The 25,510-nt window shown below is 41.2% G+C and overlaps 1 protein-coding gene across 10 annotated transcripts in view; it reads left to right on the plus strand.

Annotated features, from left to right (window-relative positions):
* The window catches only part of BCAS1 (brain enriched myelin associated protein 1), an 85,492-nt gene that overhangs the window by 21,869 nt on the left and 38,113 nt on the right, over window positions 1-25,510 (plus strand). For 4 of the 10 annotated variants that reach the window (XM_031433588.2, XM_031433583.2, XM_031433585.2 and 1 more), the window contains exons 4-8: window positions 2,500-3,056; window positions 3,668-3,709; window positions 20,865-21,011; window positions 22,196-22,240; window positions 24,603-24,737. In XM_031433588.2, the coding sequence (XP_031289448.2) occupies window positions 2,500-3,056; window positions 3,668-3,709; window positions 20,865-21,011; window positions 22,196-22,240; window positions 24,603-24,737 (926 nt within the window). The remainder of the gene's footprint in view (window positions 1-2,499; window positions 3,057-3,667; window positions 3,710-20,864; window positions 21,012-22,195; window positions 22,241-24,602; window positions 24,738-25,510) is intronic. The other 6 variants (XM_031433587.2, XM_031433589.2, XM_064496978.1 and 3 more) reach the window with 3 other exon arrangements.

Here is a 25,510-nt window from a genome sequence, read left to right on the forward strand (position 1 = left end):
TACTCGCAGGTCAGCAAAAGTCATTGGGTTTATTTTTCAGTCTAGCTTAGGGCATGTGTCTACCTAGGAGGTGAGCATTTTAGCAAGAGACATAGAAGTTCCAGGCAAGGGACTTGGAGGTACACTCACCCAAGTTTGTGGGCTTCACTGTTATGGGCTGTCCTATCTAAAAAGTCCTCGTTCTTCCAGGTTATCAAAAACACCTTACCCATTCTCTGACATCAAGAGCTTTGGTCTGCATCTGCTGTAACTCTAAATGCACTGAAGTCTAGTCTGTATACCTGACTGTAAGGAATAGATCATTTATTAAAGCAATAGATTGGCACTTTTAAAAGTCTGTCCATGGAAAGGTTTTTTTTTTTTTTTCCCTAGAGACTTTTCTCTGAGCGTAACACTTTTACTCACCATTAGCTCCTTTGGTTCCCAGCCAGAGAGTAAGCAAGAGAGGCAAAAGGCTAAAAGAGACCAGTTGATGTTCTTGGCATTTTGAAAAGCCCTTCCTTGTTTTGAATCTTAGTCGCTCCCTTTTTTGTCAACTGTTTCCTCTTCCCCTGGCATGGAGAGTCCCCACCATTCATTTATATTCTCGCTGACACTTCAACTGCCTGACTTGTTCACTTGGCATCCTGACGCATCCATCCATCACTCCCTTATTCCCATACTCTCCCTTCCCTTCCCTTCCCTTCCAAGTGTGATATTTACCACAGTTATGAATTCCAGGACCACAGAGAAAACGGCTAGGAAGAGCCGGAAGATAAAACCAGTGTTCATACAGGATGATTTCCTTAAGGTCTGAGTTTATGAGGAAGCCCAGGGCTTGTCACTGGACTTCTGTACCATTTCTGCTCTGCTCCTTGGTGCTTAATGAGGAGCCCACCATTCTGCACAAGAATCCAGTGCTCTGTCCCTCTCTCTCTCTTTCCTGTTTTGTTTGTTCTTGACTCTAGACACTGTGAGATACCAGAGTCTGGCAAAGGTAACTGCTAATGGGGGTATGTGTGTCTTTCTCACTTCATCTGGGCAATACGAGAAGACGGAAAGAAACCTCTGTTCTCTTCTTTCTCGCTCTTCCTGCAAATAGATACTAAGAAGCGGTTGGCTACAAACTACACCATCACAGTATCTGTCAGTTATTAAGCACCTGCTGTGGAAAAGTCAGGGCTCCTGATCCTTTGCACGCGTTTTCGCCACCCTGCAAGGGAGCTTATATTATTCCTATTTTACGTCTGAGGACATGTAAAGATTTTTCGTGACTTGCCCAGGGTCACACAGCTTATCAGTAGAGAATCTAGATCTTTAACTGTGATTTCAAATTTTGTGGTATATTTTCCCTATCGCACTGCTTTATAAAAGGGACAGAGAAAAGGAGGCAGTTCAATCACCTCCATGCAGAGTCCAAAACAGAAACAGGGGGATTCTGGAAACAGCGCCCCTCCCTGGAGGAGGCAGAGCCTGCTTTCCCACGCACAGTCTTGCACAGCTGACCCTAACCCTCTGCCTTCCCGCAGCCCGAGATCTAATCTGCCTTCCCGTGTAGACATCTGCTCTTCCAGCCTTCAAAATGGAAACTTTCTGGTATTCCTTTTTAAAATCTTCCAGTGTTCTCAATATGTAACATAGGTCTATGGTAAGACAGAGCATGAACTTTGGAGTCAGATTTCTGCCCATAACTAGACTTTGTTTGCTGGGAAGCCATGGGAAGGTATATCAACCTCTCTGGCTGTCCGTTTTCTCACTCACGAATAATGATAATAACTAACGTTCATGACATTTAATGAGCACTTACTATAGTCTAGGCATTGTTCGGTGTGCTTTGAGAATATTTAAGAATATTAAGTCATGGAATCTTCATAACAAAATTATGGGATAGGTTCTATTTGCTTCATTTTACCAGAAAATTGAGGCACAGCAAAGTTAAGTAACTCAGATTCAAAAAGATAATCTTGCTCAGTGGTTCTCAAGAGTGAATGAGCTTTGCCCCCAGGAGACATTTGGCGACATCCAGAGATATTTCTGGTTGTCACACTAGGGGGTGCTACTGGCATCTGGCGGGTAGAGGCCAAGGGTGCAGCTAAAGGGCCCACAACGCACAGGAATGAACCGGCCCGGCCTGTCAGTAACCCCGAGGCTGGAAAACCTTATTCTCCTAACCCGGCAACTGCAGCCCTGCCCCCCAGCTTTCATCATGATAATTTGCTTCTCACAGGATGGCGGTGGAGATAAAAGAAGATGGTGACTGTGTCCCTAGGTCTAGTATAGCACCTGCTGTGTGCTTTCCAGTAACTCGGCTTTCCTCCTCACTGACCTCCCTTCTCTCTCCCGAGAACAGGGCCAGAAGCCACTCGGTGACTGACTTCTGCTCTGCAGAGGCCCGGGACCCGAGGACAACAGAACCCCAGTCTGCACCACCGCCTCTGTGTATGAGACGTTCGGAGTCCATCAGCCATGCTTGAATTTCCTCGCTGGTTGAATGACCGCTGTTTATGTTTGTGTTTACAGTCGATTTGGGAGCAAGTGTCCGGGAGGATCATGCAGCCACTGCTTCCCCCACCACAACGGAGATAAGCACTGCTGCGGATGCCAGCGGGAAGAGTCTCGGGAAGGAGGCCAAACCCCAGGCACCAGCTGCTAGATCTCGTTTTTTCTTGACGCTCTCTCGGCCTGTACCAGGACGTGCCGGAGACCAAGCCACGGATTCATCCACTGGGTCAGTGAAGCTTGATGTCAGCTCCAGTCAAGCCCCGAGGAACAAAGACCTGAGTGAGCCCGGCGCGCTTCCGGGCGCAGCTGCACCGGGGCGCGACCCAGATAAAACCCCCGGGCCGACCCCGGCCGCTCAGCTCGGCCTCTCTGCCACTTGGGGACCTGAGTCAGGGGGAGCAGCCCCCTCCAAGCCGAAGGACCCCAGCTTCTTTGACAAACTCTTCAAACTGGACAAGGAACGGGAACAGACGCCAGTCGACAGCCAGCAGGAAGCCAAGTGCTCGCAGCATCAGGACCAGGTGCGCGAAACTCCTGGATCATCGACGCAGTCGAGCGATGTCCCTGCAGAGGGGGTAAGTGCTGACAGGGACGATCCATTTTGCTCTTAACGCCAGCTCAGGGGGCCTCGTGGGGGAACACTGTTGCACACGTGTGGCTCTCTAGTCACCAGGGGGTCCCGACAGGGTCTCAAGCCGTGGATCCCTCTAGAACAAACAGCACATTGTAGCGCGGTGCCTGCCCATGTTTCCGTGGGCAGAAACATCTGCTGGAGGAACAGTAACAGCTGTGGCATCTGTTTAGTGTAAAAGAAGAGAGGAGGGGAGTTACACACAGATGAATTCATCCTTCCATTCATCAAAGGCAGAGGTGGACAGTTTGCGTTTATGATCAATGGAGTCCGGAGGGAAAGGCATTAGTAAAAACGGTTCCTCAAAGACTTAAATACCTGTCCCCGTCTCAGTAGCCTGCTTCCCGGATAGGATGTTTATAGGCTTGTATTGGAATGCATTTCATTTCTTACTTTTAATAGCTTGGATTGATCTTCAACTGTCTTTTTCACTAAAGTGTGCGCTGAAATCAACAGGTTTTACGGCTCTGGGAAGAAGACTCTTTTGTGTACTAATTATTTTCCAACGGGCTGGAGTAATCCTTTGTAAAAACTGGATTTTCTTTTTTTTTTAAGGAGGCATCTGAACTGGTTGCTTTCTTTCCTGAACAAAGAAAGGCAAGTTCTTTTGATCTTAAAAAGAGCATTTGCTCTTAACCTTGAGAGTTTGTTTGTGTTTGGGGCGGTTGAAAAGAACTCCTTAAATGAAGAAGGGAGTACAAGTAGATACATTGTACTTTAAGGCACTTCTTTCTTTAGTTGATGGTCTTTTAAACAACAGTATTTTTCAGAACTTGGGAATAAAAGTGCCTCTAGTTGAGGTTAGACCCGGGGAAAAGTTAGATGGTCTGTTTTTTATTACATGGTGGTGTATCGTGGGTGTCCATATATTTGTCTTAATGACAACTAGCTTCCCTGCCAGGTTGCTAATAATAACACTGGCTGTCATTTATTTCGCATTTAAAATGTGCCAGGCTCTGTTCTAAGCACTGTCCACATACTATTTTCCTTCAGGAAAATGACTGTCACATTAATCTGTGGTTTAATTTTTTTGCCTTTTTTTTTTTTTCCTGCCTTTAACGGAAGCAGTGGGGATTGAACCCAGGGTCTCCGGCGTCCCAAGCACGCGCTGTACCACTGAGCCACCACCAATCTATGGTTTTAATTCATCCAGGGTGGTATCAAGAATTACACTGTAAATATTAGACACCAGCTGAAAACTCTGGACAGTTAGAATTGGGGAAAAGATAAGGCTGATGTGTTTAGGCTCATGCCATCAGCATCCTTGTTGTTACTGTAAACTTTTTCTCCAAGAGCTGATTTTTAAATTTTCTTTCAAAAGTTAAAAAAAAAGAAAAAATGCCCTTTCAATGCCCCCTTCTCCAAAGGCACCAACCAGTTCAGAAGCCAACTGAATAGCTTTCTGTATAATTCAAAGTGAGTCTTCAAATGTATTCAGGCATCAAATCTTCACTGAGTGTGACACTGCCCTGCACCGGCGAGGCAAGGCCACCATGGTGGACAGGACAGGGTCCCTATCCTCAGGGAGTTTGTGGTCCAGCCAGAGAAGAGATACCAAAAATTCACGGTTATGATGCAAGGGCTCTGCTGGGGAGGATGAGGAGAAAGCCTCGCTGGCCCAGGGAACCTCCCATCAAATGTATAAACCTGGAGCCCGAAAGGTCCGTATCCTGGGGACAACAGACTGATCCTCAACACTCATGAGTATCTGAGAAACTCTTTACCACTTCACTTTGCGTGGGGACACTCTTGTTGCATCCTCATTGTTGGTCACGAGCTCCTGAAGTCATCTGAAGGTTCTGAGTTTTTGAATGTCACATGTTTCATCTACGTGGGCACCTAAAGCCAGCCCACTGCCTGAATTTAGAAAAACTGAGCTATTTATAGGAAGAGAGTGAAGAACTGAGCTTTACCCATCTCTGAACTGGTATCTCGTGACGCATCCAAATCCCTGTTCTGTTTAAGTAAACCAGTTCAGCATCTGATAACCGACCCTTGAACGTATAACCATATAAAACCTTAATGCAGTCAATCTATTCCTATTCTAAGACAAGTGCGCCAGAGTTTTACAATTGTGCTTTATCAACTCAGCTTTTTTATTTTTTCATTGAAGGCTCTTAGGGACCACACCTCAGCTGGAATGGAGTAAGTTCCAAAATGAGATTTGATTCAGAGTTTGAGGTGTGTGTTGGGAACATGGCAGGTACATAGTATAACCAAGCCGTTGGGTGATAATTTTGAAGTTATAGTAACTCTCAGAAGATCTAAAAATTGTAGCTTATCTTCCTTTTGGAATAAGTGAATTCGTTTCCTTAGATTCACCCATGAAATTTGCATCTGTGTTTGTTACATGACAGATTTCCATTTGTTGTTGATACAATATCTTTGGAATTTGAAATATGGATGACAACTTTGAACTCTATGCTTATAAGAAGTGGAAAAGTTATGAAATAGCCACTCATTTCTCCTTCAGTCTGTGAACCTGTGGATATTCAAATATATGTATCTGCAAAGATTTTTAAAAACAACAACAACAAAATAGCCTTCTGTTTGTTAAGATTTCTGATCTGATCCCTGGCTGTACAGTCTGTATTTGTGGGGGGCGGAAATCAGTCATTCTGGAAGTGTAATGAGAGAACCCAGCTCTCAGAAAGTAACAGGAATGAAACTTCTCAATCAACGGCTTTCTTGGTCGGAGCGCTGCATTGTGCATGCATGGCCTCAATGTATTGATTCAGAATCCTTAGGGTAAAATGATGCCTTGGGCTCAGCCATGTTGGCCGTCCCTGCCCTCCCACCCACGCACGCAAACCCTTCCCCCCGGTTCCCCTGCGTGTTCCTTGCTGGATTGGAATTCCAACCACAAACCCACAGAGCTGTGAACTGGGAGAAGGATGCCACCATTGCATTCTGGGGGAAACACACAAATCTTCTGTGTCTTCAGAACGACAATCTTATTTTTGTGCCTCATAAAACTACATTCAGAACATAGGCATAATTAAAACAAGGCCAGAATTCATGAACAAGTGAAGCATTTACTGCATGGGCCAAAGAAAAGATAAATTATATGCCTGAAAGGTTTCACTGAGCTGTGATTCACTCAAAGCAACGTGCTGGCAGGGGTGGGGTTTTCTCTTTAATTTTTCTCTCCCCTTCAACAACTGAACCAGAACTGTAAGATATGCATTTAAGAGATTCATTCGCCCCCACCCCTGCAAATTGATCACATAATGAAAATTGGAGCTTTATTGGTTTAAAAAAACCACACGAAATTTCTGTTGTCACTGGTAATTCCAGAAGCGTCTTTGTGTTAGGGGCAGGGGGAGGTGCTTAAAGTGTTGCCAAGCATGGATTCAGGAGATTTAAACAAGAATATTCATTTTCTTTAAAAGTTTAATTAAATTCTGCAATTGTTATTTAAATAACTTTGTGCAGGGCATTTAAAGACTAAATGGTCCTAATTCTTCAAAGATCATATGATCTAGTAAGAGACACATGTTTTAGGGAGGTTGTGGTAAGTGCATTAATCCTCAAATTCATTCAGGCTCCAGATATTAAGAGAAACAGGGATTTTCTCTCCTTTTCCCTCTTGCACACACTCCATCCAGGCTTTTTGTCTTCCATACAAACTGCTCTTGTCAAAGTTGCCATGATGTGGCACCTTCCCGCCACCCTTCGCCTCAGCTGCCAAACTGGATACCTTTCCACCTTTATGCGGCTTGCCAGTCAAGGCTGACACAGCCCTGCACGTCTTCCTTCCTGAAACATCGTCCTCACTTGGTTTCTGGGTGCTCCCCGCTTCCTGGCTGCTCTTCCTCAGTCTCTTCTGCCGAGTCTTAATCCTCTAGACGCTGGTCTCCCCCAGAGTCCAGTTCTTGGGTGTCTTCTTCTTTAACTACACTGACTCCCTTGGCGCTCTCCCAGCCCCAGGGGTTTACATAGAGCTCTCTGCTGACAAGTCCCAACCTGACGCCTGTAGCCCAGATCTGCCCCTGAAGCCCAGACTTCAGGATCTAGCTGCCGCTTCTCCACGTCTGCTTGGATCTCCACATCTCCATGTGAGTGTTCCCTGAGCGGCTCAACCGCGATATGTCCACCACCGAACTCTTCATTCACGTCCAGTGACAACGAAATACCTACTTGTTTAATCCACAGGCTTTTCTCGTCTTGGTTCAGGGCAACTCCGTCCTACCACTGCTCTTTAGTGGTAGAATTGCAATCAAAGACCCAAGGTCCCAAGAGTCCTTTTCTATGTGGTATAAAGTAGTGAATTAAAACATAAACCTGGCAGTCAGGTCGCCGAGGTTTCAACTCTGCCTCTGTCACCTACTGGCTGTGTGACCTTGGGCGAGTTACTTAACCTCTCTGAGTCTCCGTTTCTTTGTCCTTAAAATGGAGATGATAATAGTATCAAGCACATTTTCACGTTTATTTACACTTGTGAAAGTGAAGTGAGATAAGTCATGTAAAGTAATTAACACAGAGATATCGCATCTTGAGAAAAATAAGATGTAACAATTATCAGCAGAATGGCTTTCTCCCTATTACTTCACATTTTATTCTTTTTACCTTTCCCTTCTATAACCCTCAACTAGAACTTGCAGAGACAGCACAATAGAATCTAATTTGAGTACTATGTAGCCAAAGGCATTAAGTCCTAATTCGGGTTTAAGAAAAAAAGTGCAGGAGTCGTGAAATTGTTTTAGAAACAATATAAATTAAACTGCCGGTGCCCACAAGCCCCAGTTTCTTAGTCTGACATTCAAGGATCTCTACAAACTTTCCGATGTCCGTGTTTCTAACTGTGTTTTCCCCTATTCCTTTAAATTTGCCCAGTCAGAAGGGCCAACACATGACCTATTTAGATGCTGTCTGCTTCAAAGTATTTTCTCTGCCTGTAGCTCTTTCTGTCTCTGTTGCTTAAAAAATTTACTTCACATTCAAGTGCCAAGTTCCCCGTGAAGCTGACCAGATGTCCCCTCTCCTGAGGGGTTTCTCATGACATGAATCCCTGCAGTATTTTATTTCTTGTATCCTATCCTATATGTTAAATGAAATTCTGTGATAAAACCACTTTGAAGGAATCATCGCATGGAAACATCAGCGCTTAGAAGGGCATTTTTATATCTTTGCCATTTTACAGATGAAAAAGTCAAAGCTTTAGAGAAACTAAGTCACTCACTCCAGATTACACAGCTCAGAAAGAATTGTCTGTCTCCAACGCCCATGCTTTCCATGCTTAATATTATGTTTTTACCAATTATTTGAAACTGCAGTGAGGTTGCAACGATGCCAAATTGAGTAATGTTAATGTGAAGAACTGCTATGCAAAAATGTTAGTATGTGCAAAACGGGGAATATCAAGTGAATCTCAAATCAAAGAGGAAAAAAAGAAAAGAATCACTTAATTCCAACATTAGAAAGTCAAGCGAATTATAAGCCATGGTTTTTTAAAATTTCATTTTGTTGACTTCCAGCCGCAGGCCATGGTATTTCAACAGGTAAAGAGAACCATCCACCCAAAGACTGCGTCAGTGCAGAGGAAAAACCCATCTTAAATTATTCAAGTTAGGGAGTAAGCAAGGTTTTCAGCTTTAACACTATAATTTTTAGGAACTTTATAAATTAGCACTAAGAATCATTTGATATAAAACGTTGGCAGTGGCGGAGGTAACGTGCAAATGTTAGGAGCCTGAGTGACACAAGAATTAACTCAGACTCGACCACTTACTAGCCTTGTGGGAGAGGCAAATAATAGTTGCCCCAGTTTTGAATAATTCGCTCTTCCTGGGCTGTGTAGGAAGCATTCTGCATACCTTATCTGCTTTGATTCTTATAACAACCCGACAGGGTAGACATTTTTATTGCCATTTAACAGATGGTGAAACCAGAGCTCAGAGAAGTTAAGTTACTTGCTCAGGGCCACACAGCTGCACTAGTGGCAGAACTGGAATCAAGATCCATCACACTCAGTCATTTCAAAACCTTGTGTTTTTATCCACAAGGGGAAGCTCCTGCCTGCCCTGGGGCTACTACAAGGGGAGAGGAGGCACGGGCTGTCAGTGGTAATGATGCTAAATGAAACAGTCCATTTTCTAAATTGTCAGAAGCTTAGAAATAAAGACTATGAAACATCAAATGGCTTTCCAGCATGATGGAATTTGGGTAGTGTATCATCTAGGGTGCCTTTGGCTGCAAGTAAAAAACAACAACAAAACAAACAAACAAAAAAAAATGCTCAATCAGTATGTCTTAGTTAATGAGGAGAATGTACTATTTCTTGTACATAATAAGAACTCTAGAAGCAGGGGGGTTCAGTGTGGTGCGGCGTCTTTACAGCCCCCAGATGCGTCAGTCTCCACTGCCCTCCGTGAACTGATCGACTTGGTTCACGGGCTTGGTCCCTTGTGGTTTTTCTTTTGCTTTTCATTTTGTGTGTGTGTGTGTGTGGTCTAGTTGATGTACAACATTATGTAAGGTGTAGGTGTACAACATAGTGATTCACAATTTTTAAAGGTCATACTCCATGTACAGCTATTACATAATACTGACTTTGTGGTTTTAAGGAGGCTGCCATAGTTCCAAGCAGTGCATACAGATGGTCATTATGTCCCATGAAGTGAAAAAGGAGTTGCCTAAGATTCACCCATTGGTGAAACTGAGTCACGTGTCTGCCTGGAGGGTTTAGAAAGCTTCTACAATAGAAAGCAGGCTCTTCCAGCAAAGATGACTTGCCACAGATAGAAACCAGACATATTATTGTCTGTCAGCTTTATGTTAGGAAATCATTAAGTGGATGGAGCTAGAGGAGGCTGGTGTGGTATCCCCTTATGGTAATTTATTTAAATAGACTCGTCAAACTAGCTCTTTAACTTGACTGTGACCCACAGTGAGAAACAGATGTTACATCCTGGCCTGATACATGTGCACGTACACGAAACAAAGAATTCACAAAATAGTACGATTCTTAAGCACACAGGCTGGTGCTTTGTAATCTTTCTAGTCTGTTTTGTTTGATGGTTTTTAAATGCTGGTTGGGACCCATTAAATTATGTTCCGATTCACTAATAGTCACAATCTGAAGTTTGAAAAGCTCTTTTCTACCGTCATCGCCCTTTTCATGTCTGGAGACAGCGATCTTGAGGGATGTGACTGTTTCTTATGCAACTGGCTGTTCCCAGTGCACACTGCCCGGCACACCTTGGCATGCAGTAATGTTTGTTAGATGAATCTTCCAAGAATACTAATGGTACACATCATGTTACGATTTTTCAGAGAACGTTAGAATATATTATTGCAATCTCGTGATCAGCTCTGCCTAACACAACTTTAAATAAACAATGATTTCAAAACCTATGTATGTTCTAGATGCTTCCACTTAGATAAACTATGCAGAATCATATATCTCTACCACTTATTTGGTATTTTTAACTCAGTCTTTAGTATATTCTGGTGTTACTCATCATGGTTGAATATCAAGTGAATTGTGTTCTGCAGTGAATTTGCAAAATAGATTTTTGAGTTTACTTTCCCTTTGGTGTTATTCAGTCTGATTCTCTCCTTCCAAGGTTATAATAACAGCCCTAATTTATGGAGCACTGACTAACTCACAGAGAGGTGAAGTAACTCTCATACAATCATGTGGCTAGAAAGAAGCAGAACTGAAATTCGTCACCAGCAACTTAGCCACTGTGCCTATAAATTCAAAAGAGGGAGCACTTAAAACCTTTTGAAACATCTTATATCTTTTTTAAATTTCTGAAGCTCATATGTCGCAAACTAATATTTTGTGGACTCATCTGTCCAATAAGATCAGCCTAGAATTAGGGCCCCATCATCAAAGAGTTTTTGAAAATCGTACTTGCTTTATACTCCTTCCTGAAGATTCACAATGGATGTCAGCCTGCTAAAGGCTCTGAGAAGTCCTGCAGCAAGCACACCAGCTTGACTTTGTTTAACTGAGTGTTTCTCAGATTTAATTATCCATAGAACTATTAGCCGTCTAACCAGTTGGGTGTATCTTCCAAGGAATAGTTCTTCTAGGAAATGCTGAGTTAGACATGTAGACCAAAGTTGGAAAACGACTTCTTGTAGGATGCATCAAGCCACAGATTGGTTTTATATGACCCACCCAGTGTTTTAAATAATATTTTAATTAATTGATAACATTTTGAAATTGACAAAGTTGACAGTATTTTCAAATTATGAGATTTAAATAGAATTCCGTATTCCAGACATTTCTGAAAAGTGAGAAGTTTCATCCTATGTCCCCAGGTGGGGTGGGAGTTGTGACTGCCCCTCGAGATGGGGCATTCTCTCTCCAGTTCATCCAAGTCCCCACCCCTCCCTATTATTCCCAACAGTTGCCAACATGTGAGTTGTCCTTCATTATAACACTTGTCTTGTTATTTTCTGGTGGTAGAGTTGAGAGTAAAATAAAATATTGTTATCAGAGACCGCTTTTCATCCTTCATAGCACATAAGGCAGTTTGAAGCAATTTAGGTGACCATCTGGTTAATAAACTGTAAATCCAGCCTGAGAGTCAATTTGTCGGCTGGTGTTAAACAATAAGTAAGAGGCACCAATATTTTTCGTTTATTCATTCAACAAACATCTGAGTGCTTTTTTTTGTGCCAGAATGATTTCAGGATGGATAGAACCATGTACCAGTGGAGGGACCAATAATAAACAAGGAAATAAATAAATGAACAGTTCCAGTGTATTAAAAGGGCTGCATATGAAATACACAGAATTTAGAGAGAAGGCTGATCATTAGAATAGGGGAGTGGGCAGAATAAGGAAGGAGTCTGATTTAATCTAAAAACTCAGGAAAAAGGGTGTGACTTTCCTTTCTTCTTTTTCTACATTAGTCCAAACATTTCTTAGAAAATCTGCAGCCTAATTTTGGCAGTATTCAAAACAGTTTTCTCACTAATAGGAAGTGTTTGTTAAACAGATGAGAAACTTGTTCTAGGCTGTGGGTTATTTGCTTTTGTATTTTGAAGTGGTTTTTTTTATATAATGTTGGATATTTTTCCTCTAATAAATGTAAAATGTCATTGTCAGTCTGGAGGTTTACATGCTGGAACTGATCATAGACCAGAAGAATCCACCACAGATCCTTTTTTGCTGATGGGACCTGGGAATCACTCTCCACCCTCTCTCTGCCCACAACAAATGGATTTTTCTGTTTTCCATCATCCATAGTGGACTTTACGTAAGAGAGTGCTAACTCATGTGTCCTTAGCAATACCCCAGAGTAATTACTGCTGCCAAAAAAAAAAAAAAAAAAAAGAAGCAGCGAGAAAAGAACATTTTATTGCTTAATTCTCTACCCACATTTCACTTGCCATTGGAAATCAAGTCGACAAATTCACTCACCCCGCAAGCAGAGGAGTTGCTGAGAGAGAAAATGGAAAACCGTTATTTATAGGAAGAAAATGTGAATTGCTTTTTCTGATAGATTTCTTTGCACTCTTCACCTGTGACTACAATGAACAACTGGTTTATTTAATCTTAAAAATATAACATCTCTGCATCGATCAATATCATAGATTCATGAGGCTCTACCATGTAAAGCTGCTGTATTAGACTTCTGCTGCCTAAGTGTAGGATGAGTTTTTAATACCCTGAGGTTATGTCTATTGACTGTTAAAACAGGTGGTGAGCTTATGATCTGTAAACAAGAATCAAGAGCATCACACTGGACAGCTGGTCCAGCCTCGCTTCATTCCATTAGAAGCAGCTAAAATGGACACTGTTGCCTTTCTCCTCCCCAAAAGAGGAGGAGACACAGAAAAACAAACTTTGGGGTTTGGGGGCGGGAGGCGGAGGGAAGGAGTAGGGATAAATTGGGAATTTGGGACTGGCAGATGGAAACTACTATGTACGGATAAACAACAAAGGTCCTACTGTATGGCACAGGGAACTATATTCAATGGCTGGTGGTAACCTGTAATGAAAAAGAATATAAAAAAAGAATGTGTATCTCTCTCTCTCTCTCTCTCTCTCTGAATCACTATGCTATACACCAGAAACTAATACAACATTGTAAATCAACTATACTTCAGTTTTAAAAAATGAGAGAAAAAAGGGGGAAGGGTATAGCTCAGTGGTAGAGTGTGTACCCAGCATGCATGAGGTTGTGGGTTCAATCCCCAGTACCTCCATTAAAATGAATAAACAAACCTAATTACCTTCCCCCCCCCACCAAAGTTTAAAAAAATAACATTAAATAAATAAATAATGAGAGAAAAAATTTATAAAATTTTTTAAGTTAAAAAACGAGGTGGGAAAATTGGGTGAGTGGAGCATTTTTAGATCTGTGTCATGCAGATTCCCCCTCTTAGAAAACATGCCCAAAGACAATGAAAAGCTAGATTTCATGTTTCAGTATTTTAGGTTACTTTTATTGCCCTCTGAAGCGTCTGATAAGATCTTACTCAGTTGCCTGGATCACTAGGAAGTTTCTCTCAGCCGTGGCACTTAAGTGGTTCACAACTTTAAAGTCTTAAGAAATTTGAATGAGCACTTTGACAGCTAGGAATTTATTGAGATAATGGGCAATATTTTACCCACAAGGGTATTTTTTTTTTTTTCAAGTCCTGCATTGTCTGTAAGAGAAAAGTTAGGAAGATCTGAAGACCTATTTGGAGGGCTTTTGTACTGATTCAGGAACCCCTCACACAGGGCATCATAAACAAGGACGGCATAGAAATAGAATGATTGACATGTGAGGACGGTCATAATAGCATATAATGTTAAATTAAAAAGTGGGTTTCAAAATAGTATATACAGAAAGATCCCTTTTGGGTAAAAATCATGTTTTCCTTGCCTGCCCACTGGTATTCATCCTTCCACCCAAAGAGGGGTGTGGAAGGAAAAATTGCAAATTTTTAGTAGTAGTTATTTCCTGTAATGGGATAATGGTTGCGTTTTATATTTTTACCCTTTGCTCATCTAGATTTTCTCTTTTTTTATATAAATGGAGCGAGAACAGGGTGCTTCCGGGCTGTAAGGAAAGTACTGCAACCGAGGTCGTTCCTGGTCCCTCCGCTAGATGGCGCTGTGAAGCTTGAGCATCCTGAGTTGCGTTAGAAACTCCAGTAGTAACAAGAGGTTTAATAAGAGGTTATTTTCACTTAAAATAATTCTGGAACTGTGCAGTCCAGAGCTTGCGTGGCAGTTCCTTGTTCCGAAATAACACTGACTTTTAACACGTGTTGCTAATGTGTATTTTGGAAGGAGAAGTTTCCTCGTGGATGGGCAGTTTTCGAAGTCCTTTCATTATTGGCATTTCTCACAGTTGTGCTACTTGAGTTCTTTCCCTCTTCTTGGCAGGAGCTTAAAAGATGTGAGTGCATTTTTATCCGTTGATGTGAATTGAGCAGAAATAGTGGGAAAAGTAAAAATACAAAATTGGCTATGGAGATAGAGCCTCCTTCAGTGGTTTTCAGCTTTGTAGCAAAACAAAGTTAAAAAAAAATTTTTTTTCAGACTGCTTCAGAAATGTTGACATTCCACAAACCATTTTTAGTAGACTTGGATCTTACAGTTCCTTCCTGCTTGATTAATTAATTTGCTTTCCCTTCTAGGAAAACGGGAGGATAAATTTACCTTTAAGAATTCACCAAATCTGATTTTTCATGCTAAATCTAACAATGGGTGGATGCAGGTGACTGTGCTTTTAGCAGAAAAGTAAAGACTTAACATTTGTCTGGAGACCACTGTTGCTGAGTAAATGATGTCCTTTGTGCTGCTGGGGCAACCGAGTGGGAGAGGAAGCATAGCTTTCCCTTTTATCCCAGACAGCATGTGGCTCGAATTTCTAACAGATGGGAAAGAGTGGAGTCATGGGTTTCTGTACTGGTCAACGTTTCTGAGACAGATTTTCCTGTGTTAAACCTCACGTTAGGCACTGATTGTTGGTACAGATACTCAAAATGAAACCAGTGATGCACAGCCGATGGGGAATCTAGATGGGGCAGACATTCATCACAAGTCGTTCCAGACAAGGCTTCTCTTTAGCCTGGGTCATCCTGCCTTCACGTATATTTTCACCTAGATGTTGCAGATAGACCTTGCTTAAAGGAGGATGAAATCCAAATGCAATTTACACTTGAAGGAAGGTGCCAGAAGTTGCATGTGGGCTTGATTATAGACAATCAACTTAAAAGACGGCACAATTTTTCACCATGACAAATTGTGATCACTTAACTGGTGTTCCTGTCTGTTTGCCCTTTGAAGCCAACAGAAAGGGGAAAAAATATATGGGCTTCTTCCGCACAGATGAGAAATAAGCTGATACCACGGACACCTGTTTGCTTAAAGACAAGTTTCCAGATATTTCCTGGGAAATGTCTGTGTTTCTGTCTAAAATTTTTGTTTGCTGAGAACGATCTGGGGGCCTGAGGAGAATAACAAAGAAGTATTTGTAGTTAAGGAGGAATAAGCCACTATTTAATGCACAGGCCACAAACTAGTGGCCCCGCACTGGATCAGCTTCCCAACTGTATTGAGTTTGGCTCTCTGGATGTTTTTGAACATTTGGAATTAGTCACCCACATTTTGTGTTAATTTTAATTTTAATAGGTAATACATTCACATGGCTCAAAGTAAGAAATTAGAAAAAAGGTGTTATTGTCTATCAGTGCCACCTCCAACAGATAACTACTGTTTGTATTTTTTTCCTTATTTTTATTTCTTCATTTATTTATTGGAGGTACTGGGGATTGAACCCAGGACCTTGTGCATGCTAAGCGTGCACTCTACCACTGAGCTGTACCCCCACGCCACTGTTCATATTTTTAAATGAATCTTTTTAAGGTTTCTTTGAGCGTATACAAGCAAAAGACAAGCGTAGATTCGCATTCCTCTTTTTAAGCAAATGGTAATATAATATACATTCTGTTCTATACTATGAAGTTTTTTTCAGTTAACACCACTTTCTATATCTGTACAGCTTCCTCATTTGTAATACTTGCATGGTTTTCCATTGAATGGATGTACCATGATTTATTTAACCAGGACCCTGTTAACGACATTGGGATGGTTTCCAAACATTTGCTATGACCTCATTGCAATGAATAAGCTAGTATATTTGTTATTCCACACTGATGTGAATTGAGATTTAAGATCAACTCTTAGAAGTGGAATTGCTGGGTGAAAGAATATTTTCTTTTTAAAATTTTAGTTGACGATGCCAAAATTTCCGCCCTCCATCAGGACGGAAGTCATTGACACTTCAGTCAGTAACGTATAAGGGTGAATGCTTCTCATCCCAGCCTCCCTCCCAAATGGTTTCCAACATTTGGTTTTTTCAACTTTCAATCTTTCATGCCTTCTGGATTTTGAGTCAAAATTACAAAAGCCTTCTCTATCCAAAATTATAAAAGTTTTTTTTTTCCCATGTGTTCTTCTAGTACTTTTATCCATTTAGATTTTATCCTGGTATGGGATTTCAACACTAAATTAATTTTTTTTCAGATGGCCACCCAGTCATCCTTACATCTGTATTAAAAAGTCCTCCTTCATTCCAGTAGGTTTGAGGTGTCATCTTTATCTTACACTGAATTTTCACACGTCTTTGGTTAAAATGTGTTATATGTGGATGATGATAAAAGTTGGGGGAAATAAGTAGCAGGGAAGAGGAAAGGAGCCAAGGAAAATTAAAATAGGAAAGCTCTTGATGGGAAGATATCTGAATAAACACCTAAAGGGAAGGAGATGGCCGAGGCCATGCAGCATGGTGCTTAAAGGCCTTTCGCCTCTGAAATTATTGGGGCCAAATCCGAGTTTCACTCTCTGACCAAAGGCAAGTTATTTATTTTTTTATGCATCAATTTATTCATCAGTGAAAATGGAATGACAAATAGTCCACACTTCTCAGGATCGTTATAAGAATTAAATGAGATCTTTTTAAGGAGTTTAGCCTTGGCCTGACATCTAGAGTCTGGTCATTTTTATCTTTACTGGGGACATTTTTCTTCTCGTTATACATCCCTCAAAGAATCCATGGCTGCAGAATATTCTGTCACATGGTCCTAGGTAAACTTCATATGTTCATACCCCATGCTGCTTTATTTACCTGTTCCAAAATTGTGAAGACTTTTTTTTTTTTCCTACTTTGGATCTTTTTTTTCATTTTCATATTCTTTTTCATTAAAGGTTATTACAAGATATTGAGCATAGTTCCCTGTGCTATACAGAAGAAACTTTTTTTAAGATCTATTTTTGTATATAGTGGCTAACATTTGTAAATCTCAAACTCCCAAATTTATCCCTTCCCATGTCCTTTCCCCAGTAACTGTAAGATTGTTTACTATGTCTACGAGTGTGTTTCTGTTTTGTAGACGAGTTCATAGTGTCTTTTTTGTCTTTTGTTTTTAAGATTCCACAGATGAGTGCTATCATATGGTATTTTTCTTTCTCTTTCTGGCTTACTTCACTTAGAATGACTATCCCTAGGTCCATCCATGTTGCTGCAAATGGCATTATTTTATTATTTGTCATAGCTGAGTAGTATTCCATTGCATAAATATACCACAGTTTTTTTTATCCAGTCATACGTCGATGGACATTTAGGTTCCTTCCACATCTTGGCTATTGTATACAGTGCTGCTGTGAGTGGAGACTTTTTAATTGTTCTTCATTCTTCCTTTTTCAGTACTACCCTGTAATACTTTCTATAAACTTTTAAATCTTGAAATTATTGTAGGTTCATATGCAGTTGTAAGAAGTAATACAAAGAAATTCCTTTATCCAGCATCCCCCAATGGTAACATCTTGCAAAACTACAATACAACATCACCACCAGGATGCGGACCTGGATATAATGCATAAGAGAACCTTTCCATCATGGCGACACCACCTCACGTTGCTCTTTGATAGGCACCTCCACTTTCCTCCCTCCTCCACCCCTTTCTTAACTTCTGACATCTCTTCTCCATTTTCGTAAGTAGATCATTTCAAGAATGTTATATGAATGGAGTCACACAATATATGCCTTTTTTGGACAGGCTTTTTTCCTTCAGCATAATCCCCTGGAGTTCCACCCAGGTCATTGAGTCTATCAATAGATATTTTTCCTTCATTCCTTTTTATGGCTGAGTAGTATTCCATGCTGTGGCTGTAACACATTTTGTTTAAATATTCAACCATTGAAAAACATTTGGCTGTTTCCAGTTTGGGGCTATTACAAATAAAGTTTTTATGAACATGAATGTATTGGGTTGTGAATATAAGTCTTCATTTCTGTAGAAAAAAAAAATCCAGGCGTGCAGTTGCTGGGTTAAATTATACTTGCATGTTTAGTTATTTAAGAGACTGCTAAACTTTTCCAGATTGGCTGTAGCACTTTATATTCCCATCAGCAGTGTGTGAGTGATCTGGTTTCTTTGCATCCTTGCCAGCATTTGAAATTGTCACTGTTTTTTACTTTCCCCATTCTGATAGGTGTGTGGTGGTATCTTGTTGTGGTTTTACTTTGCATTTCCCTGGTGGCTAATGAAACTAAACATCTTTCACATGCTTATTTGCCATCTGTATCTTCAGTGAGATGTCTCTTCATATCTTTGCCATTCTCTGATTGGATTGCTTGAGTTTTTTTTTAACTGTTGAGTTTTGAGAGTTCTTTATATATTCTAGATTCTAGTCCTTTGTCAGATAAGTGGTTTTCAAATACTTTCTCCCCCTTTCTAGCTTTTTTTTCATCCTTTTTAAAAGGATCTTTCACAAAGCAAAAGCTTTCAATTTGGATGGGACCAATTTATCATTTTTTCCTTTTATGGATTATGCTTTTGATGTCAAGTTTAAAAACTCTTTGTCATCAATTCTAGAAATTTTCTCTTATTTTTTTCTTAAAGTTTTATACTTTACATTTGTATTTTAGTCCTTGATCATTTTGAGTTAATTTTTGTATAAGGCATAAGACTTAGACTGAAGTTCTTTTTTTTTTTTTTTCGATGTAAAATTATTCCAGCACTGTTTATCGCAAAGATGATCTTTCCTCTGTTGAATTGCTTTCGCATCTTTGTCAAAAATCAGTTGGGCACATTTGTGTGGGTCTATTTCTGGGTTCTCCATTCTGTCCATTCAAATATGTGTCTGTGCCTCCACCCACCAATACCACACAGCCTTGCATACTATAGCTGTATAACAAGGCTTGAAATCAGGTAGGCTGGTTCCTCCCACTTTATTCTTTCTTTTCAAAATTGTTTCAGATATTCTAATTCCTTTGACCTTTAAATCTTAGAATAATCTCATCTATCTCTAAATATCCTGCTAGGATTTTGATAAGAATTGCACTAACCCTGTATATCAACTTAGGAGGATTGACATCTTTGTGGTGTGGAGTCTTCCGGTCCATGAACATTGTATGTCTCTCTTTATTTATATCGTTTATAATTTCTTTCTTCAGTATTGTAAAGTTTTCTGCATGTAAGTCCTATACCTGTTTTGTATTTCATTTTTTGTGCAATTATAAGTGGTATTGTTTTTTCTATATTTATTGATATATAATTGAAATATAATATCATGTAAGTTTAAAGTGTACAACTTGATGATTTGATACGTGTATATATTGCAAAGATTACCACAGTAGGTTTAGTTAATAACTCCTTCGCCTCACATAATTTCTATTTATTTCTTGTGGTGAAGACATTTAAGGTCTACTCTCCTAGAAACTTTCAAGCATCTAGTACAGTATTATTAACTATAGTCACCATGCTGTATATTAGATCCTCAGAACTTACTTAAAAGCTTGTTAAGACCATGGCTTTTCTCTGCTTTTGGTTTGTGAAGTCCCAGCCCTTTATGAGGCGTTTCACAAGAAGCTCTGCTCCATTTAGAGAGAGTACCAGGGCTGAGCGAAACCCTGCGGAATACTGGCGTTATTACTACCTTTTAAAATATTCACCAGAATGTGTTTATGTATTTTTATCTCCTTTCCCCAAAAGCCCCATTTTTAATGCAGACTCTTCTGGCCTGGTCCTTGGCTTTAAGGTAACCCACCCATGTGCCACGTGAGTGTGCAGGGAGTGGTGGTATAGAAACTCAGAGAAGGGAACAGGTCCCGTGGCTGCTGGGACCCAGAAGGACTTCAGTGGAGGAAGTAAACTTGAGCCCAAGCCTGAAGAAAGGATGGGCTTATGGGCACCTGGCTTGGGCCAGGGTCACAGGAGTGGAGATGAAAAAAGGAGAGCGTTCAGAATGCATCCTACCCTCCTGAGTGAGCTAGAGGAGAAAACCAGTCCCTGAATCACACCCCTTGCACTCGTAAACTCTCACATCCTGAAAACGGAAATATTATTTTAAAACATCAGTACTTTTTTTTTTCGTTGATACAGTTCATCACTGTGGGGATTGTGGGAAATCAGATAGAAGCATCTCTGAGGATAATACACAAATGATTAGACGAGAAGACCACAAAATATTGGCATCATACACAACCTCTTTGCAGAGCTGGGAGAAAAGAGTTTTTGTCTGGAATGCAACACGCACTGCTGTGTTTGTGAGCCTCTGGCTCCAAACAATGTCCCTCCAGCTAACAGCAAATGCTGAATATGTTAGAAAGAGGGGGAGGGGAAGGGAGAGGGATGCTCATAAGCTCCTGATTGTTCTACACGGCCGTGGGCAGAAGAAGTATGGCTGGAATTAGGCGGGAAGGGAGAAAGGGGCGCGAAGCAAAAATATTACTTTGGTAGTCCACACATTCAACAAGTCGCGACTGTGAAAACTCTGTCTTCCTCCTAGGACATAGCTGACGGCAGGAGGAGGGAAGGACAGGAAATCACAACTGTGAGTTGCTCTGTCCCTGGGGACCCTGAAGAACTGGAGACTGCAAAGGAAGACCCCCAGACAGAGAATAATAATTCCATCATGAGCTTCTTTAAAACCCTGGTAAGCAGTTTCCTTTCTCCATTCTGTTCCTTAAAATTCTATTTTATTCTATTGCTTGAAAGTTTTGTTAATTCTAAGAATGATGCGCACTTGAATGTCTTCGTTCTACATGGGGTGTCACCATGATGCAGCTGGGACACTGCAGAACAGGGACAAGATGTGCTTCGTAAGGGAGTTGGCTTTCAGTGAGGGAGTCTTTGGTGCTGGGAACTGTGGTATGAACAGCGGGTGCCCTAACTGTATGACATGAACTGTGTTGTAATGGAGCGCTGCTGCCATTGGATGTCCTCCAGTTGTTGATCCTACAAATAATTGGAAAATAATTCCCTGAGATGAGGACCTATCCAAGCAGTTTTGCCACTCAAATGGCAAATCAAACTGTAGAAGTCTCTTCCTGTCCTGTTACACCTACAGCTCCCTTTAAATTGGGTGGAGGCGGGGACCCATGTCTTGCATTGCCTGCTCATCTGTGTGTCTTCAGAGCCCACAGCTTGGCACATGCCAGACACTCAATAAAGGGCTGAATGAGTGAATGCATAATTAAACAGATAGCTCGAAGTGTTTGGGCTATTTCCAAAGACCAAGACTGACTTCAAAAGGCAAGACAGGAAACATCAACAGAATGTGCCACCAACACCAAAGGCTTGTGCATTTGTTTGTTTTAGTGGTAGAATTGTTGGGAAGACTGTAGCTGGAAGGGTCTAGCTCAGTGGTGGGGCGCGTGCTTAGCATGCATGAGGGCCTGGATTCAATCCCCAGTCCCTCCATGAAAAAATGAATAAATAAACCTAAATAGCTCCCACACCAAAAAATGAAACCAAAATTTTAAAAAATAACCAAAAAGAAGAAAAAGATGGGGGAAAAAAAGGGTAAGTTTTAAAAAAAGGAAAAAATAAAGTCTGTGGCCCTCCAGGAGACAGTTTTGAGTGGGGCCAAGCTCTTGGTGGATGTGTAAGATCGGATGCATTTTGTTATAAAATATTAATTTTGTTAACTTATGTATACTTAGGGGTGACCCAGAAGTCTGAGAGTTTCTGCTAAACGAAAAGTACTCATGATTACATTCCTTACCTGTAGCGTGGACTGGGCTACCCTAAAAAATTATGTATTTATGAAATAAAATCACCCTAAAGAGCTATGGCTTTTAACATTTGTTTTTTTTTTTTTTTTTTCAAACTTTTAAGGTTTCACCCAGCAAAGCTGAAACAAAGAAAGATCCGGAAGACACGGTGAGTAGCTTGTAGCGTGTTTATGTTTGGGTTTGTGTATAGAGTTGGATTTGGATTTATGTGTGCTTCTTTATTGTTTGAATCTTATGCATGTGTATAGATGTATACACATGTTTACATATTTAGCGATTTCGTAGTGCTGTTAGACTGTCTTTAAAACGTTCCATTTACATTAATTGTGTTTCAATGAAAATTTTGATGGGAAGATGGAAATGTACCAATTCTGGCTAAAGAATGTCACAAAAGCCAATTTCTTGTATAGAACAAGAACAGAATACCAATCATTGTATATCATTTTAGTCTTTTTTAGCTGTGTGTGGAGAGACCCAGGGAATAGAGTAAAAATTAGCCTCTGGAAATGAGAAAATGGTGAGACTCAGTTTAAAGTAGACGTAAGCTGCTCTATTTTTGGTTTTTAAAAAAATGAGTCTTACTTTGTTTTTCGTGTAATTTGAAAAAAAAACTAATCTCACTGCAGTGGCAGTTGTTTGGTGAAACGAAACAGTCACCAGTCAACACTTGCCAAACGTAGGAACGTTTAGAGGAGTTAGGATGCCCTCGAGAGCGGGCACTTTTTCACTGTCATCCTAGAAACTCAGCCAGTTCCCCTCAACATAAATTTTGTTTGGAGTGGCTACTTTCTGGAGATGTTTTTCCTTTATACTTGACAGAGCCGATCATCTCTAGTAGAACACATGGCTTAAGTTTCACGGGAATCATGAGGAAAGTTTAACTTGGTGACAGATAAGTGTCTTGTGTCCTTCTCTTGATAACTGAAAGGGCTTTGAAAGACACTGGGACCAAACAAATGGCTTGGCCAGCCCGGGGCATCTGCTACCCAGATCTGAAGAGGCTGAGTTGTGAGAAGGATCCTAGAATTTGTCAGAGAAGACAGATTCTGTGTTAGAGCTTCAGTCCCGCTACTTGATAGCTGTGTGATCCTAACCGGTCTGGACCCACATTCCCATGTCTGTAAAAGTGAGGCGATAAAAAGTCTATCTCCCCAAGACTGAATGAAGGTCGTGACAGCGCCTGGTAAACCGGGGAGCTCTGCTCAGATGTAGGGGATCCCTGTTCCCACAGTCACTGCAGGACAGATTGAACACTGTGATTACATTAGTATTGTGTTGACTGCTTCCTCTAGAATTTTCTCCCTCCATGGAAAAAAGTCTATATCTGAGGCATACACATGCGTTTTCCTATAAAATTATTTATTTGCTACAAGGCAGCCAGGGTCAAGTTCAGTGAATGGTTGGGTCCCAGTGTTTCTCTTTCCGTTCTGTGTCTCGCATTGTTTGAAGTCCCATAGTCAGCACAGTAGGCCCCAAGCAGCGGGGCGTGTGGGTGTGTTGTGTGGCTTCCCAAGTGACCCGATGCCCTCACTCTCTCCAGCTGCTCATGCACCAAGACTCTTCCCCGACCCAGAATGTGGTCCCAGCTGAACGCACCTAGTGCTGCAATCTCGTGGCCCCGCCCAGAGTGCTGTGGGCCCAACGCTAGTGGAACTGGATCTCAAAAGATGGTTTTGTGAAAGTAGGTTGTCCGTGACACCCACAAACAGACCTCTTTCTACCAACCTGGTTCCCATGCCTTGCCCTTTTAACATCTTTTCTACTGAAGTACTTGGATTCGTGCTTTGTCCATCTTCTCACTTGGCCCTGGGCACTTTTTAGCACACTTGTGCCTTGAGTCAGCAATTCTCAATGGTTGTAACTGGGCTGTTTCTATTCCAATCTCCCCCCACTTTGGCTCAGTGGAATGGCTCACACTAAGGACATCTTTTGCCTGGGACAGCTGCCCGTCTGGAAGTCAGTTGAAATTTTTGTGGGTGATACTGCTTCCTTAAAGTTTCCAATACTGAAAAAGAGATCAATTTGAGAGTGGAAGTCACTCAGCTGCAGTGCTGGCCTTGACTCCAGGATGCAAAAATAAATTGCTTGTCTTCAAGTATTTTTTTTTCTTTTTCATGTGACAATGGTATCTAGATTTTAAAAACTGTCAGGTAGGGACTGCATTATCTTTTTTATTTTTAAAATTGTCACCTGGCTTCAAGTCCTCTAGACAAAGCTTAAATATCTTTCATTGTCTTTAGCACATGGAGTGGCATTAATCTGGGTCATTTAAATAGGTTGCTGTGTCGAAAGTCAATGTGTACCTGAAATAGATGGTGAATATGCTCTGTAATAAATCATCTTTGAAAGTTTGAAAAAGATGCACATCCCCATGATGTCTCGTGATGGGGAGACAGGGGTAACATACCTGCAGCTAACTGTCGAAGTGGATTACTGCACTTAAAAACAACCGAAAAATGGATTTTGTTTAAAAACAAAAGTTCTAAGCTGTGACTGCTGTTGCCCGAAAGGCATCCAAAGCAGAAAGTGTCTGTGACGGACAAGCTGGGCAGAAGACGGCGGAGAGCCAGGCTAAAGGCGCCAAGAAAAAGCACCTGCATAGCCCCCGGCTAGGGCTCGCCTTTAGGAAATTCTTTAGGCATAAGGTCTGTATCTTGTCAAACTAGGAGGGGGAAAAAAGAACCCTGGTCTTCACCACAGGACACATGTGCCTTCCTGCCTCCACCCAGCTCCCCTTCAGTGAAGACGGAGCCTTGGGTGGTGGGCGTCATTAGAGGGGAATTAAATATGATGTGAATCAAGTTTCAGTGATTTTTCTTTCAGTTCTCAGTTATAAACATCTCAGACTATTTTCCCCGTGTGGACCAGGGTTCTGGGGTTATCCTTCTAACCCAGTGTCTCCCAAATGTCGAAAGCTTGCATACCACCTGCATCATTTCTGACAGGTGTACGGTTACTGACTGGGTACTTTTATATTGAAGTCGACTCACTTTCTATTTGAAGGTATCTTTAAAAGAAACTTCATGTTACATCACCCTTGGAAAACCAGAAACATTTTTCGTAAGAGGAAGCTCCCATTATAAGGATAATTTTAAAAAGAGATTATATTGTAGCTACCTCGTTCATTTTAAAGCTCTGAGTCCGTTGCCCTTTCCAGCCTTATTAAAGGGCAATTAGCCAGAGGTAGAGACGCGTTACAGATACACCAGTACCCGACTCAGATTCTCCGCCGAATGGCCCTAGAATGATGAGAATTGAAAAGGGAAAAGTATTTTCCTGATTTTAATATTATTTAATATGCTATCTCAGCACAGCCTGAAGCCATCTCTGATACCAGCAATGGTATGCTTTCTACACTTTGGGAAATACTCTGCTAACCGCAGCATAACAATTTTGCCTTTCTGTGGTCTGTTCCGCC

This window comes from Camelus dromedarius, chromosome 18 (assembly GCF_036321535.1).
Source record: "Camelus dromedarius isolate mCamDro1 chromosome 18, mCamDro1.pat, whole genome shotgun sequence".
Taxonomy (NCBI): Eukaryota; Metazoa; Chordata; class Mammalia; order Artiodactyla; family Camelidae; genus Camelus; species Camelus dromedarius.